The sequence below is a fragment of the Zerene cesonia genome, chromosome 4 (genome assembly GCF_012273895.1).
Source record: "Zerene cesonia ecotype Mississippi chromosome 4, Zerene_cesonia_1.1, whole genome shotgun sequence".
In the NCBI taxonomy this organism is placed as follows: domain Eukaryota; kingdom Metazoa; phylum Arthropoda; class Insecta; order Lepidoptera; family Pieridae; genus Zerene; species Zerene cesonia.
This window is the reverse complement of record NC_052105.1, coordinates 3,645,855-3,664,119: the sequence shown is the minus strand read 5'-3', so window position 1 is coordinate 3,664,119 and position 18,265 is coordinate 3,645,855. Positions and strand designations below refer to the sequence as shown.

Below are 18,265 nucleotides of genomic sequence, written 5' to 3'. Positions count from 1 at the left end.
ATAGAATTGCTCGTTTAAAGATATAAGATTAAAGGATTAACTAATTTCTCCTTTAGTTTCTTACTTATCCGAAATTATCACCGCTCGAGATAATTTGCTTTAAGTCCACTCAAATCATCATAGGTATACTACAATATTATAATCATCTAAGCCAATCACCTCTTGCACTGTGGAAAGTGCTATTAAAAGTTGGGAGGCCATCGGATTGTTCTAAATATATTCATCGGACGATGATTTAAATACACTTTTCATGAACGTTCCAATTTCGTTGTATCTTAAAATTTAAAAGTGGATATATGTACCCACTTTTAAAATGTTTCATAATACTTATTTCTTAATTATGCTTATTTTCAAATCAATCATGTACAAAATTTAACATTAGGAGTACTGCCTTTACAATATTCCTTATGTTATTGTAATCCTATTAAGGTGTGAGTAGTAGACGATTCAAAAAATAAAATTCTGAAAAAAATTCTTAAAAATTAGTTCAAATAGTTACGTTGGAAAATTTAACGTAACGTCAAGTATCGTACGTATCTCGTCTTGTTTAAAATGATTTCTGCTTAACGTTAACATGAAATTTAATTATAAATTGTCTAATCATATTTTGAAACAAGCTGTGATCGTATTTGTATTCCCCTAAACTCATATAATCCGACCACAATAATTATGATATCATAATCATAATTTTTTTTTATTCTATTCCTAAACGCAACTGTCACTAAATGTCAATGTCATTAATGTCAAGATTGGCAAATTTGTCAACATTCAATGTTTCGCTCACATTGTGCAATTTATCTTTAAAGAAATTATTCAATAAATTACGTGTTTTGTATATTAATTTCAAATTTGTACGCTGTACTTTCAAAGTAGGGTTCACCCGAGGTGTGCATAGTCATTTTCAACATGCGTTTGGTAGATTCAAAGAAGTTATTTGAACTTCAAAACAAACCTACAAATATTCGAAATATTTGTATTGTGGCACACGTGGACCATGGGAAAACAACTTTAGCTGATGCCTTAATATCCAGCAATGGCATTATTTCCCAGAGGATGTCAGGAAAACTTCGTTACATGGATAGTAGGCCAGACGAACAAGAAAGAGGAATTACTATGAAAAGTAGCAGTATAGCGTTGTATCACGCTGTGGATCAGGCAGAATATCTTGTAAATCTTATTGATTCTCCTGGTCACATTGATTTTTCAAGCGAAGTATCTACTGCTGTCAGATTGTGTGATGGTGCCATTGTAGTTGTAAGTCATCTGTTATTTTTTCAATAAAAGTATTATGCGTAAGAACTAAATATTTCATAACATAAAAAATCTGCGACGAAATATCAACAAGTTTCTATGATCTGATTTGTATTATATGTATTGCAATTTTCTTGTTAGAATAATGATAATGTGACAAAAATATGGTGACTTGTAAATTTTTCCAATTTTAGGTAGATGTTGTTGAAGGAGTATGCCCGCAAACAAGATTAGTATTAAAACAGGCCTATTCAGAGAACATTCGGCCAGTATTGGTTCTGAATAAAATTGATAGGCTCATTGTTGAAATGAAAATGACAGCACTTGATGCATATGTCCATATAAACCAAGTACTGGAGCAAATTAATGCTGTTATGGGTGAGCTGTTTGCTTCAGGAGTATTGGAAAATGAAGAAAACACCATTGATAAGCAGGTATACAATGAATAAGCTTTTATCCATGTTACTTTTGGTCAAATAAAAAAAAACAATTGCATAAAATTGTGTAATAGAATTTTAATCTATGAGTAAGCAATTTATATCAAAAACTCAAAATTATAGGTTTAACAGCAATAAATAAATATTATTAATACTTTACTATTACTTATTTATTTATTTAAATATATTTATCTTAGCAACTAAAACCCCAAAAAAAAGAAGATCAAAACTTTTACGATTGGACTTCAGCATTAGAAGACGCTGATGATTCAAATCTTTATTTCTCCCCTGAACAAGGGAATGTTGTGTTTGCAAGTGCAATTAATGGTTGGGGTTTCACAACTCATACTTTTGCCAAGCTCTTCTCAGCAAAATTAGGTAAACAGTTTATTATATTGTGTAATAATTGACAAAATTGTTGAATTTTTAAGCATTAATATATTGCTTTGTGCTTGAAAAAGTATATTTTTTCGTATGATAATACTCATTAATTTTTTCAGGTGTCAAAGAAGAATTATTAAAAAAAGTTTTATGGGGAGATTATTATTTGAATCCGAAAACAAAACGATTCATGAAAGGTGCTCAAGAGAAGGCGAAAAAACCTCTTTTTGTACAAGTTATTTTTGATAATCTATGGAATATTTATGAAACAATCATCCTAAGGAATGATAAAGAAAAAGTGCCAGTTATTTGTGAAAAACTTGGTATAAAATTAACAACAAGAGATTTGAGACACACGGACAGTAGAGTTCAATTGCAATCACTTATGATGCAATGGTTACCTTTGTCACAGACAGTTCTTGATATGGTGTGTGAAAAACTACCATCGCCAAAGGATATTTTACCAGAAAAAGTTGAAAAGCTCATGTGCTCTCGGATACGCGATTTTGAGTCTTATCTCGACGAAACTAAGAAACTTAAAGATGACTTTCTAGCCTGTGATAGTAGCAACAATAGGCCACTAATTATTTTTATATCTAAAATGTTTAGTATTGAAAGAAGTTCTCTACCCGAGAATAAACCAAAAGCATTGACAGCTGAAGAAATGGCTCTAAGAAGAGAAAAAGCGAGGCAGATGCGTGAAGAACTAAAAAATAGTGCAAATACAGAAGCTATACCCATTTGTAAAGAAATGCCTGGAGATAGCCCAGAAAAATGTACTGAAGACGAAAAAGGAAAGGAAGACCAAGAAAAGGAAGAACAGAGTGAGACAGCATTCATAGCTTTCGCCAGAATATTCAGTGGAAAAGTTAGAAAAGGGGACAAAGTTTACGTTTTGGGACCTAAACATGATCCATCTCAAGCCCTGAGTATACCAGATTTTAAAGTGGATCCGAATAAAAAATTAAAAGACTTACAAAGCAATGAACATATTACTTGTGCAGAGTAAGTTATACTTTAAATATTAAAACTTTCTTGAGATGATTAATTTGTTGTTTGTATAATAGTTGTAAAATACATATGACATAAAACTCCAACAGAGTGTTTAAAACTTCAGTTAATGTCATTATGCCTTCATTTTATGAATTAATTATGTATCTTTTTCCAGGATAAAATCGCTGTACATTCTTATGGGTAGAGAACTAGATGAAATTGATGAAGCAGTCAGTGGAAATATTATTGGTAAGCTAAATTGCTGTTACTTTACTCTAGTAAACAGTTTATTTTCCTGCATAATACTTACATATATTAGATCTATTATCTAGATAATAAAAATAGATTTAACTTTAACATCTTATAAATTGAAAAAAAATCGCCTTGTAGTAGTGTAATTTATAATTGTTTTGTAAAACATATTTAATTTTCAGGCATCGGAGGTTTAGAAGATCATGTACTTAAAACGGCGATCTTAAGCAGTACTATTGCATGCCCGCCCTTCAGTGAAATTCAGTATGCGGCAGTGCCCATATTAAGGGTAGCTATTGAACCGACACATCCATCGGATATGTCGCAATTAGTTAAAGGTATTTTTTTTTAAGTTAAATGTTATTGTAATATAGGTACTAATTTAACAGAATTTTGGACTCAAGATTGAATATAATATTTTATACGAAAGAATCAGTGGAATAAATAAATATTTGTTTTAAAAAAATAAACAATGTTGGATGGATTTTAACTATAAAGTTAATCACTTTTATAAATATCTGTGTAGAATTTTCAAACAAGTTCTGCTTCATAAATGTCATTAAAAGAAATTTTTGTGTAATCTTTATTAATATACATTTATATTAACTAATAATAAGAGTTAATAAAGTGTGTGAACATTAAGATATATATTACTTTGCAGGATTAAAACTATTAAATCAGTCAGATTCATGTGTACAAGTACTATTGCAAGAAACTGGAGAGCATGTGCTGGTGACTGCAGGTGAGGTTCACTTGCAGAGGTGTCTTGAAGATCTCAAGTAAGTTAACTATTATATTATTCAATTATTAAATAAATAAGTGAATCAGAAGTGGGATAAAAGTCATAAGATTATCAAAATTATAACTTTTTTTTTTAACTTTAAATGTTTACATTGATCGAGACTATTCTTTTACAGGTTATATTTTCAATTTGGAAAGTGGTTAGTTTTAAATTGCTGTTCTTTTTTTTCAGAAATGTTTACGCGAAAATACCAATATCAGTGTCTGAACCTATAGTACCATTCAAGGAAACTATTGTAGAACCACCCAAAATTGACATGGCGAATGAAGAAATAGACGCACAGAATTTAGACAAAGGAAACGAAAACGAGCAAGACCCTGTCATTACTATCTATACGAATAATAAACAAAGTCGAATAAAAATCAGAGCTAGACCCTTGCCAAACAAAATTACAGATCTTTTGGAAAAATCGTCCGACTTACTAAAAGCAATTTCACAGCATATTAAAACGCTGCAAGGCATATCAAACGAGAGATTAGAAAACAAATTAGATAATCTACAAATTAATGGCGAAACGAAATACCAGCTTTCGGACAGAATGCTGAAATTAATAGAAACATTTATTACTGAATTGCAGAATATATGCTCTAATTTAGGTCCGGAATGGAAGGATGTGGTCAATCAAATATGGTCCGTGGGGCCTAGAAATTGCGGTCAAAATTTACTGTTGAATCAAACGGACGATTATCAGACGAAGTTTTTACATCATCAGAAAGTTATATTGGAAGATGCTAGGTTTGAATATGAGAGCAGTTTCGTGAATGGGTTTCAATTGGCGACCCTGGCTGGTCCATTGTGTGAGGAGCCAATGATGGGTGTAGCATTTTGTGTCGAAGAATGGACTTTGGAAAAGAATGAAACCGATGATTCGACGCATTCCTTTGGGCCATTGTCAGGTATGTGATTTAGTAACTAACTGAAATTAAATTGCTTAAAAAATAACTGATTCAATCAAGTAAATATTAGTAATTATTGGTAATGATTTGTTGCCCTAGTTGACATGAAAAAGTTTCTTAATGAGTCGCCCATTTTAATATTTCATTTCTATTTGCTTCTTATTATTAGTAAACTAAAACAGTAAAAGCATTTTTGCTTTCTTATTAGATAGTATATTTTTTATTTAATAGTTCAGTTTAAAGTGATGAACCGCCAAATAAATTGTCCTTTTTTATACCCAAATTATGATTATAAAGTTTCTTCTATGTACTATATTGTTAAAGAATTAAAAAATAATGAATGTATTTTAAAAAACTTTTTTGTGCATAAATATCGATGTTTTAAATTGGCAATTCAGTTTGATGATCTTGTTTCGTATGTGAGTATTTATTAATTCATTTACATCAGGTCAAATAATGTCAGCGGTGAAGGAAGGTTGCCGGCGAGCGTTCCAAGTGCAGCCGCAGAGGCTCATGGCCGCGATGTACTCTTGCGATATTGTCGTCGACCAGAAAGTGTTAGGTGAGTTATTTATTTATCAAAAGCATGTTTTTTAATTATTAATTGAAGGGATAAGGTTGGAAATAACACGATTTAAAAGATTAAAAATTCGTAATTTTTATGCATCTTGGAGTGTAGATTGTTTTCGAAATGTTTGGGTGAATAATATAGTAAATAAATAAATAGTGTTTAAAATCAATTAAAGATCTCTCTATAAATATGTTATTATTTATAGAAACATAAGTTTTAGGGGTAAAAAGAATTAATTATAAAGTTTAAAAGTACTAACGCACGCGCATGCGCACGTTCGTATGTACAATACCGTTGATCGCGCCAATATATATTAATTTCGATATTAAGCGGACTGTAAAACTTAATCTACGTGGTGTAGCGAAAAAGGGAAAGACGGGAACACACGGCACATACCTCGGTCTGAGGGATTAGCGTCCAAGCAAGCACGCGGCACAACACCACGCGGTCAAGGCTCCTCCAGCTCGGGCCAGGCAGACCAGGTCCAGTCCATCACTCCACACACACACACACACGCGGCGGTTCAGCGCGACCAAATAGGAAGGGGGTTACACTAGCACAATTATTAGAGAACCTCATAAAGGCTCTCCGGCGGTATGCGAATTATACACGAAATGTCTAGAGGCCTCGTGGAGGCACTCCGGCGGTTATTGAGATCCGATCGTCACGGAAGATCGATGCAGACTGTGTGACGTGCTTTAAGAGCGTGCGGTGATTGGTTGTGCTCGCATGTAAGGAAGGTAGTTGGATTACACCACAAAATAATAAATATTTGATTTTAATTCACTAATTTAATAATTTTGGCGTTACCAACCGTTGTATAGTTCTTAAAGTCGTTTGCAACAATTTATTTATATAATTATATTAAGAATATGAAATTATATAATCAATGAATCGAAAAGGTAACTAGTATTAAAAATTGTTCATTAAAGATGGTAGATTCAAATTGTGAGAAAGCGTAGTTTATTCTTCAATTGCTAATAGTAAAACGCACTATATAATTTTGTTATAAATTTTAATCGTCCGTAATTACAAATATTGTAATTATCACTACTATTTACACGGCAATTGTCTACATCATATCATATTATGATTAATATAAATAATTTTATAACTAACTTAGATGTCTATAAATGCATCGAATTACACAGAAATGCACTGAACACTTATCACATTGTTTTGTGTACATTTTTAATCTTACAATTAAATCAATTAGTTTCTTAATTGGCAATCTCGTGATTTGAATTTTACTTAAATTAGTTACGGTTATATCTAATATTCTGGCATACAGTAAATACTTATCAAATTGAAAATATACATAGACCTTTCGGTTTAAAGAGATAAACATTACTGTAGGTATGTATATTATCAACTCTTGCGATACTTCGAGTACAGATTATAAATATTAAGTACTATTAAATGCAGTACAGGATTGAGTATTCACAGAATTAAAGTAATACTCAGGTTAATGTCTACTTTATACTGGTACATGAAAGCTGAAGCGTTTTGATATTATATATCGTATTTTGGTCTCATTTAGACGGTTGAACTGTAGTTTTGACAAATTGTTTCGAGTTCTAAATGTATGAGAAAATTATGACTGAAAAAGCGTGTTTTTAGTATGTCGTTCGTATGGGAAAGGCGGAATATCATATATATTTTTAAAATCTAAATTATGTACTGGACTGTACCGCGTGAATTCAGACTCTAACAGATAAATGTATAATATTAACGAAAGCATTACTTGTGTAACTATACGACATTTGTTATATAAAATTTAGTTTTTTTGACTTTTGAATGTAACTTTCACCTTTATTGTTTTAAGTAACTGAAACAAATAATAGAAATGGAAGAGATGCTCGCATAGATTGCAATCTGTAACCGAGACAAATAATTGGATGCATATTACAATAGTAGCATTGTTATGAAAACTACAATTCATCCGCCTTAATGAGATAATACATTACGCTAACTAAAGTTTTCGTTGAATTCAATGAGGCGGATTTCACTTATTCGATAACAAGGCCTGCTTGAACCCAACATACTTTTGAAACAATAGTTTTCTCTTAATTGATCCAGTGTAACGATCGCGCCAATTCTATCACTTTGTACCATGGGAACGGCGGGTATTCTGCGGTCGTTCGTCTCACGCGAGCGGCCCTGGTTCGCCGATTGTAGAAGTTGTCTAAGTAGCTGTTGGTGTGATATCGGTTGTACACCGGCTTGTCGTACGAGTGCGCTTGAGAATAGTCCACCTTGTACGTGCTGGTCGTGCTTTGTACTCCACCTGGGAATCTGTTGGTGTACGCTGCAAAAACACGACGTTTTTTTTATGATACATTTTTTGTTTTTTAAAATAAATTTTGAAAATAGTAAAATCGCTAGTTTAAATATGCAATAAAACATTTTCGTTTTTAAAGCGCTTTTGTTACCGCGATTTCAACTAACGTTACATGCATTTACTATACTACTATGCTATTTAGCTATGATCAAGTGAAGAAATTTAATTCATTCAAAGTTCCATTAAATATTGAACTTAACCAACTGTATTAAAACGCATAATTTTAATCACTCACCGGAATGATAAGCAGTGGTGGGTCTAACACACATCATCCCGTACACCCTGATGCCCGGTACGGAAGCATACGTTGGCTGATCGTGAGACATGGGTCCTTCTGTAATCGATAATATGTGCAAATTGGTTTAAAGAGATTCGTTAATTGACATTATCTTATCGTAATAATATACTTTATTAGGATCACCTTATTGGGAACACCTTAATCTAATCGGAAGTTGTCGCGATCTATTGATTCTATTAGAAAAATAAAGCTCAATGTAGGCGACAATATAAAAATAATCTGTTTTGCTTTTGACAATAAACTTTTATTACATAATATAACGTCACAAAATTTCTTGAATATTTCACTTAAATCTTTATCAATATCATTATAGAAAGTTTATTCTATGCTATTTAAAAATAATAAAAAAAATCAATCGACAGTTTCAAAGTTAAAATACATAAATTAACAAACTTTTATAAATAAATATATTTATAGAAGGATGGGTTTTATCCTCATATTAATAGCCTCCGTAATTGAAAATGATGGTTTATGAAAATCAATTGGATAGCCAAGAATCCGGTTAGTATCTCGTTCACTAACATCGATATCCTAACTGTGTATTAGCATCTTACATTACGCTATCACTTCCTGACTAATTATAGTTTAACATTAAGAAGGATACATGAATTGCCTTGCATAATCTATTTGCAACGGTTATTTAATAATTTATGCGGTCTTCGATCAGTCGTAATGAGATTAAAGGTATAAAGGTATATGAATCTTAAGCTGTGATATAACTGGACGTGAACTTCGGCAGATAAATCTTTATACTGAATTGCATTTAGAGAATTTATGTACTTTTTATCTTCGAGTGAACAAATCTTATTCAAAAACTAGTTTAAATTATAATTGATCAGTATGTATTTCATGATTTTTCAAAAAATTAATCTTAGGATATTTGAGAACCTCCTTTTTAATTGACTTAAATAAACTATATAACGATAAAACAAATAATGATAGAATAGAATGTCAATAATTATATATGAAATAAATTATTTATTTCTTTTTTTTAACACTCTAAGTCACCAATAATTAAATGTACATATTTTATTTGTTTGTCTTCAGTACACACATCTACCAAACCCTATCGATTGGAATCTGTTACGTATATAAAAATCAGTAAAAACAAGATAGTTACCCAATATATGAGTATCGGGGCATCTACAGATGACCAAATAGTGCGATTTGCCAGTCCTTATGTTCTGTAGCGCTAGCAACGACCAATCTCGCGGCGCTCTGCATTCCCTCATCTCGGACACGGCTTCGCAAGTTTTCACCAATGTCACCGCTTTCTTTGCGTACTGCAATAAATATGTATTTCATTTCATGAATAATTAAAGTCAACGATATGTTGCGTATTACAGAATTTATCAAGGATTTGATATCAAAAGTATGGGATGTTACACGTTACACGATTCGATACAATAGGGAAAACCATAGTACATAGAAGAAGGTTTTATGTGTATCTAGCACAGGTTCTAACCTTCAGATCATATAATTCAATATTCTTCTTAAATGGTATTAATAGATGTTATTGTAATAACATCTATAAAGCAATATATTTTGTTATGAAAACGACCAATACAGTTCCAGTCTTTAAAGTGTAAAATATGAAGAGTTTATATCGCCCTAGTTTCTCTGACTGGAACTCGTAAATTGATTCAAGCGCAAAAATATACCTCTATTCGATATGATGAAAAATGCTACAATAATCGCGAAGCATATAATTAATATCTTTATTGGAAATAAGGTTAAATGAGGTAACAGTTTTCCGATAACAACATGGTGAAATCGATGTCATGATCCCACAACATCAATTCCGCAACGATGAAAAATCGTTGCAGCAAATACGTTACTCGGTGATGCATTTATAACTGTTAGACAAGTTTACAATGTTATGGAACGATGCTTCAAAAGAAACCGTTATAAAGCATATAGTTGTGATGCCTTCTCATGAAATCGGGTGACCTACAGATTGTAAATATATATCGCATGTTTTAGAAGCGTGCCTACGAGTTATATATTGCAGCGGCCGTCGCAATAAATTCCTGCGAGCGATAACGTAATCTCACATACTCAATTAAGCTTAGGACTAGGTGTATCTTTATTTAAATAGACGAGTCTCCGTAAAAATGTCGATTTTCAAATCAATCATCGAAGCTATTCCAAAAAACGTATACGAGCACGTACAGCAATCTTTGCTATCGTTTTTGAATAGGAAAGCTATGGATAATTTACCTTCTTTTTGGAATCTGTGGTGAGCCGCGTGGTATGCAGGTCGTCGGCGTTGAGGCTCGCAGAACAGGGGTCTCGGTAACGCGCTGGGCACGCACACAGCGGTTGGGTGTAATTTAAACGGACGTAAACCGCATTACACACCTGGAAATTGGAATATGTAAACTGATCTCGCAAATAAACAAAGTCTACGTTGGTTAATTCTAATGTTTATTCGCTGCACGGCTGGAGATAAACGAATATTGCTTTCATTTACTTATTTGGTTTCGTGTTCGTGATTTTGAAACGATAATTGAACTGGTAAATTCTAGGAATAAAATCCAGGTGTTGTTCTCGTTAAAAGAGGAAACTAATTAATTAAACAAACTGGAAAATCTCCTCTTTCATTCATTGCAGAATCCTTTCTTGTCGTATTTCACATAATTAAATTGTTACTCGGTTTACATAGACGTATTTAGAGCATTGGGAATCAAATGACATTTCGCGTACTGACTCAAGCGTCTCACTAAATGTCAATTGCGCCATCCAAGCAAATCAGGAAACATTTGAATAAGCTTACCTGTTGAATGGCACATTCGGGAAGTAAATAAATGTGTTGATTGTGAGGATAATAGTGGTACTTCGTTGGTTTCGCCAATACAGAAGTGGAGCCGGCTGGCAAAGGCACCGTCTGAAACGAACGTTTGAATGATTAATATCACTTAGGGGATAATTTATTCTAAGAAATAACATCGTTGCTTTTGTCGGTATAGTAAATGATGTTGGAAAAATGTATAGAGTCATCGGAAGCTCGAGCCGTGTTATTAATTACTGACACAATGATGAGAAAGACGTGAGGTCGGCTCCTAACAAGGTCCCATTCATCTCCCCTCTGAGAATGTTTCGAAGCATGTCCTCCTATTGAACTTTATCTCTTTGATGTGCTGCGCTTGACAACTTATGACTTTTTGCGTTTAATTTGCAATAGATATAATTGATAACATTTTTGTGTTACAAAAGATCAAATGTTTATTTCGAAAGATTTAACCAAACACATTATGGAGTGAAAAACTAATTGACTATATACTATGTAAATGAATTTAACCAACCAATAAGATAATCTGCTATCGTTGAATATTTATACGGTGAAGTAGAAATAGCGTTCTTAAAATAGCAGATAAATCACCATCACGCAATTATAATTTACGATCACTATCTCCATAGATGTTGAATACAATCGTTGCACGTGTTAATGCCAACACTGCAGAATGTCGTAGAGGGAGTGAAGCGTAACGGATATAACAACTCTCTAGTTGGTTTACATTGTGCAGCAATTACTGCGTTTACCCGCTGCGAGGTTTAATTTTGATAAAAATCTACGTCTTGCCATCGCAGCATCTGCTCTAGTGACCCGTATCTTGGCGCCTTGCTCGTTCACAACAAAGACCTCATTGTACGTGCTCCGCTATTTTTTCCGGACAACTTTTTAACGCTCGATACGCCTATACGAGGCGAGTTGTAATGAATTTGGAAAGTGATAAACAAATCTAGTTCGTAAAACCCTCCTTAAGCACAATTGCCGTGGATAACTCTGTATTTGGAATTTGTTTCCGAGAAATACGACCGTTGCCAGTGACAATTAGAGTTTTTAATCGACGTTACCAAAAACGAAGCAGGTTCTCAATTCGACTGTATGTTTTTTTTTTGTTATGGTTTTGTTACTCATATAACTCCGGGAGTTTTCAGCCTTGGCTTGTTTTTTTGTATTTGATAGAAGTTTGGTGTCATTTCAACAATTTCCTATCAAGGACAGGGACAGAGACAGACATCAAAGACGGTGACCTTTTTTGTAGATAAGAATTATATTTAATTTCGGTCGCATCTGCAAATCGCCTCATTGAATTGTCTTTTTTTTATTTAAGCTTGTTCTGATTAACTTTTACTATCTAATTTTTGCTATAGACAACGCGGTACTTATGATTTTCCCCACAGCGTCCGACTTATATTTTAATCAACATCCGACGCTTATTAATTTATTACTTCGCATAGCAATTAATTTAGTAAATCAAGCTTAAACTGGAACAGTTGACGGTGAGATAGTATTAAAAATTGTACAATTAAAGCGATAGATAGCGTCGTTGGCTTTTTTGATTACGGTTCTTGTAGTTTTATTTTGATCATTGAGACAAAATAAGGGCGAAGAAATAGGAGTACAAGGGAGGCCACCGGACGTCACGTTTTATCGAGTTGAATGATCTATGTCGACTCGGTGATTTAGGTAATCGATTGGACAATTTGATCGACGCCTCGTAACATGATTTGAATGCGTATCGTAACACGGCATGTTTACAATTATGAGTTTTTGTTCTAACTATAGATCGATATAAATCGATTTGTTACGAGGCCCGTTACGTAAAAGCAAGGTCAACCGGGATGGAGCCAGATCGCACGATATGTTTACCTAAAATGTTTATCTTGAATCGCGATCTTGACATGGTTTGAACTTCGTGCAACCTGCAATAGTAAATCGCGATAACAAGGTTCATTGTACTGTATTGTCTGCCTAACAGACTATATTTATTAGAACTTTTGTGCGGTTGATAGCTTTTGATGATAACTCTTAATGGTTTAAAATTGAATTTTTAATTCTAATTATTAAATTAAAACGAACACTGCTATTGTATGATTCATGATTATCCTGAATGTATGCACTTAATAGTTTTCTATTAGCATTCTTTATCCATTAGCTATTTAACTGATTAAATACATATAATTAAGGTGGTGGCTCAGTGGTGAGAACCTCGGACTTCAAAATCGATAAGTCGGGGTTCGAGACCGGGCGAGCGTGCAGGAAGTAAATTGATTTTTCAATTTATCTGCGCATGTAGATAACATCACCACTGCTTAAAACGGTGGAGGAAAACAACGTGAGGAAACCGGCATGTCCGAGAATTAAAAAGTTCGACGACATGTGACATCTGCCAACCCGCGCTTGGCTAGCGTGGTGGATTATGGCTCGAACCCTCATAGGAGGCCTGTGTCCCAGCAGTGGGAACATATATGGGCTGATGATGAATTAAGGTGTAACACGTGGCTTGCTTAACGTTTCTGAATTGTATGTCGAATAATTACGATTAAACGCTTAAAAATTTACGCAATTGACAACTAAATATGTCTTATATTCTTTTAGATCAATTAAATTAGTGTTTATTGTATACGATGATTGGCATTGATTATAATATCAATTACTAAGTGTTGCTATAGCCGCGTTTCACTATTCTCGATAAATTTAATCATCTGGCAATAATTTACGCTGTTAATTATTTTAACGATCTTTAATTTTACTGACAAAAATGAAGCAAGGCAACATGTTATATTCAATGAGCCTCAAAAGATCTCGATCGAAGTTAATTATAATGTAACGAATCAACGCTCATAAACGTATGTAATCTGCTACGATCAGCGTAAATAAACTTCCCACGTCTTATAATGTATTAAATACTTAGGTAATTATTATTCAGAAAAAGGACAGCTAATGGGTAGGGATATTAATTATATCTCAACTTGTTTATTGGGATCATTCTATTTTTATAAATAGTTAATATCGAACTAGCAGAATTCGAATGAAAACTTCTATTTATTACTTATGTATATATTAGAGAAGGTCCTTTGATCTACACTCAGAATCAAGAACATACAATTGAAAGTTGTCGCTTCTACATAAAACACGCGAATCAGAGAATGCTATTTACGTAAAAATCTATTACGTCTACCGTACAATATATTTAAAATCCCTATGAATACAGTAGATAAATCATTAGCATACCAATGTATGCTCGCGTTGCGGCATGACCAACCGGACCTGCCTCAAGTTCAAACTTACGTACACGCCGTAATCACTTCCGACGTGTTCTGATGAATTTGCATACGATACTGGTCAACTCGCCAGTAATATATCATCCGATGGCATACGGTAGTAATGGGTTTTGTTAACATTCACGTCGTTGTTATTATGCTAAACTGTGTTTGTTTATATTTTATAGTGTGTAACCGTTTTCATGTTTATTGTCTCGTATATATCACTGCTAAGTGCTATAATTAATTAAGTGTAGATGTTTTTTTTAAATCTTCACACTATTACTACGTTCTTGAGTTTTTCTTTGCTACCATTAAATAATCATAAATATGTCAAAGAATATAAAGTTACCAATGAGTTTTTATGAAAAACATCATGAACTAAAGTTAACTAATGTTATATATGTGATATGACGTAAACATTTTTATTTACAAGTAATTATATGTGGTGAATCATAATCGTCGCTATTATCAGCAGGCTTACTTTTCAACAGGTTTTATTACTTAATAAAATGATACGGATGTTTTATGCTTGCATCACTGTTAAATATTTAATAAAATGCCATACAACGTTATGTCATTAGAAAAAGTGAAGATTTATTGTTTAACCAAGCAATTATGAGCATTTATTGCGTATCTGTAATTGTTGTTTATAATAGTTGAGGCTAATTGGCAAGCGCATGGTGTGAGGATCAATTAGGTATAAATTTCGGTCTAAATTTTTTTGGAATGCTTAGTTGTGTGAACAAGTGTTACGAAATCTTTGTTTAATATGCATACGAAATATTTAATTCATTGATTCATAATCTGTATAATCGTATACAATATTTATTGTGCTATTAACTACTAGCTGCGCCCCGCGGTTTCACCCGCGTAAGTCCGTATCCCGTAGGAATATCGGGATTAAAAGTTGCCTATATGTTATTCCAGTTGCCCAGCTGTCTACGTACCAAATTTCATTGCAATCGGTTCAGTAGTTTTTGCGTGAAAGAGCAACAAACACACACACACATCCTTACAAACTTTCACATTTATAATATTAGTAGGATATATTGTACAAAAAATGGTGGCGTCAATTTAAAATGATTTATTGAGTCTGATCACTATATAATTAATAGCAAAGTAGCTTGCCGCTTCTGTATGTATGAATGCTTAGACCTTTAAAACTACGCAACGGATTTTGATGGGTGTTTGTAAATAGATAGATTGATTGCAGAAATTTTTTTTATGTATAATAACGTCTAAAACTACTCTGAATTGAACGCGTGCGAAGCCGCTTGCAAAAGCTAGTATTATATGTAGTGGAAACACTGTATCTATGAATTACACCTCGGCGCATTCTTATCGATTTCGGATGATACAAAAAATATGATTTAACACACACGAATGCGCCATTTATAAGGTGTTCTTATAGCGTAATAAATGCATCGACTGTTAAATACAAAAAAAAATCGTATTGCGAATATATTCAAATTCATCTGTTAAGGTAGTGTATTGACATTAATATCACACAGCACACACAAGCGTAATTAGTTGCGCACACGCAACGCACCGCGTCCCCACAAGTTCAGGTTTGCGATGTAACCGGATGATTGCTTCCGACATTTCTGCAGTAATTACATGGCATGCCATGCAGCGGAGCTATGCTAGTTTGATGGGAAATAGAAGTATTGTGATTTGCTTAGAAAATTATATTGCAACATCTGGTTAGTTTTATTTTTTTTGTAAGAGTTACGCTGGTGTTATAATTATGGCTCACGTGAAGTTTACATGTTTTACCGAGAAAAGCCTATCGTTTGCATTATAATGCAAATATAAAGTCTATAGTATTTTTTTAATTTCTTATACCCCTTTTGAATTAATATGTTATTGTTTTTATTTTATAAGTTTAGGTAGAAAATAGTAAGGTTGTAGTACTCTGAATATTTCTGTTACACTTCAGAACATATTTAAACAAAATTTTAACAATAATCTTGAACAGAATGTGCATGTCGAAATATTAGATTTATGTTTGAAAAACCAGTTGTTTGGGCGACTGTACACGCTCCTTGTATGGAAGACATCGTCTGTACTCCTTTTGCGTAATAACCGGTACGTGATAGCTCCCTTCCTGGTATTATATTGTGAATATTTTAGGATCATCAGAAATTCCTTCGAAACGGAAAATGTGTTGAAGAATTCTCATATTTAACGACGATAAATATGCTGTCGTGTTGTGTTTACCCTAAAAACATTGATATAACACCAGCAATATTATTTTTGCTATATTGCTTTTTTTCTATTGTTTAATAATTTCATAAACTTTGCCCGTTAATTGGCAACTGATGGTAAGCGATCACCACCGCTGTTAAAGCGCTACCCGCTTTTAAGAGAAAAGGGATAAGGAAAGGATTGATGATTGGAAATTGAAAAGGTAACGGGGCTCTGAAATACTAAACTTCTTTCATTCAATACAATCGCTCTATTAAAACCCAAAATCCACAACAAAAGTAACTAATTCAAATATACACTAGCACAATTACTTCCGACAGACTCAAAATCCCATAACCCAGCGTATGTATCGCAAATTTAACGCAATGAACGTATTACAAATAGTCCGGAACAAGATCCTGCACTATTGAATTACAGAACCGCTATAGAGAAACCTGTTGAACTACACTACACTGGGCAAGGAAATATATAACTACATTTTACGCCTTCGTATGTCCGCTGATGCCTCTGATAATAATTGTTACTCTGTGTTGTCTCTTTCCTTAATTAGTCTCGCATTTCAAAGGAGCTAGTTGAAAATTTAACAACGGTATCTGTTAATGGTCTGAATTGTATTCTAATTTCAGTGTTAGACTAAGAATCGAAACTAGCTCACTTAGTTTTAACAATTGCGGACTAATTGTTTTGTTTAATGCTTTGACCCTTTTTATATTTATTGCTATTTATAGAACTGCTTTGCTACGCTAATCATATATTTAAAAACATTACAGTTTCATATATTTGCATATGAAATAAAGTATCTCAAGTAAATAAAGTAAAATTCAGTTCTATCTTCTTCTTCTATCTCTTCTTGCAAATGCAAAAAAACGAAGGAAATATCGAAATTAAGATCAAAGGGATGAAGTTTTAAAATTTTTTTATTGAACAGTTATAATTATTTCCTTATAATCGAATGTGATTGCCATAGTAATTTTTACTGAAATTTATATACTACGGATAAACATAAATGAATGAAATCCTAAATGAAGACATGTTAGCCATCCACAGCCTTCATTCACGGCACTGCACTATATTAACCAAATAAGCAGAATATATACAGAATACATTTTACAACCATATCACCAAATACGAAAATGAATCATTAGCATAACCTAATTCGTATCGTAATTAAAACAGATAGCTCTACCGTAAATGATTTAAACGAGACGCCAAAGTTAGCAGTCAAGATTGTGACTACCGTTGCATCGCGTCGCCAATTAATTATTAACTGATGGAACTTGTGGTGGAATCCTAATGAAGTCAGGAAATTGCAGCTAATGTTCGATCGCCTCGTGTTTACGTATGTCAGTAATTGTAATGAGCGTGAGCGTGTGTGCGTGGTTCGTGCTTTGTACATTTGCATAGCTATATGTTAGTCTAGGAGGAATTTGAGCATGAGTATCGAAAACTATATTAATAACTCAATTTTTCATGCGCTCGAATTGCTCTACAGATGATATAAATACATTTTATATATATGTACATTAGTTACCATGGGACGAACCCGTGCCATATTGTATAAAGTAAGGGCAATTGTTTTTTTTTTTTATAGTGAATAGTTTTCGGTACTCAATTACGCCAAGACTATATTTCAGGTTGTGTCCAATTGTAGCCTATAATATTCAAACGAAATTAATAAAAATTCAAGGACCTGTTCTTTACATTGACGTTGCGCGCATTCTACGAAGATAACAATGAGTATCGGTGCTAAAAATTTTGCCATAATACTTATTCTTATAGTG

The 18,265-nt window shown here is 33.1% G+C and overlaps 2 protein-coding genes across 2 annotated transcripts in view; one reads left to right on the top strand and one right to left on the bottom strand.

Moving 5' to 3' along the window:
- Positions 1-760: 760 nt before the first annotated feature.
- LOC119839741 (elongation factor-like GTPase 1) overlaps positions 761-18,265 on the top strand; it is a 101,731-nt gene continuing 84,226 nt past the window's right edge. The window contains exons 1-9 of the mRNA XM_038366176.1: positions 761-1,254; positions 1,446-1,685; positions 1,886-2,066; positions 2,189-3,074; positions 3,238-3,311; positions 3,497-3,652; positions 3,976-4,093; positions 4,288-5,012; positions 5,461-5,574. Coding sequence (XP_038222104.1) covers positions 907-1,254; positions 1,446-1,685; positions 1,886-2,066; positions 2,189-3,074; positions 3,238-3,311; positions 3,497-3,652; positions 3,976-4,093; positions 4,288-5,012; positions 5,461-5,574 — 2,842 coding nt within the window. The 5' untranslated portion in view covers positions 761-906. The remainder of the gene's footprint in view (positions 1,255-1,445; positions 1,686-1,885; positions 2,067-2,188; positions 3,075-3,237; positions 3,312-3,496; positions 3,653-3,975; positions 4,094-4,287; positions 5,013-5,460; positions 5,575-18,265) is intronic.
- Positions 6,582-18,265, bottom strand: part of LOC119839742 — a 52,080-nt gene continuing 40,396 nt past the window's right edge. The window contains exons 2-6 of the mRNA XM_038366177.1: positions 10,999-11,109; positions 10,443-10,583; positions 9,343-9,505; positions 8,160-8,258; positions 6,582-7,891 (exon numbers count right to left, since the gene is read on the bottom strand). Of these exons, the coding sequence (XP_038222105.1) occupies positions 7,650-7,891; positions 8,160-8,258; positions 9,343-9,505; positions 10,443-10,583; positions 10,999-11,109 (756 nt within the window). The 3' untranslated portion in view covers positions 6,582-7,649. The remainder of the gene's footprint in view (positions 7,892-8,159; positions 8,259-9,342; positions 9,506-10,442; positions 10,584-10,998; positions 11,110-18,265) is intronic.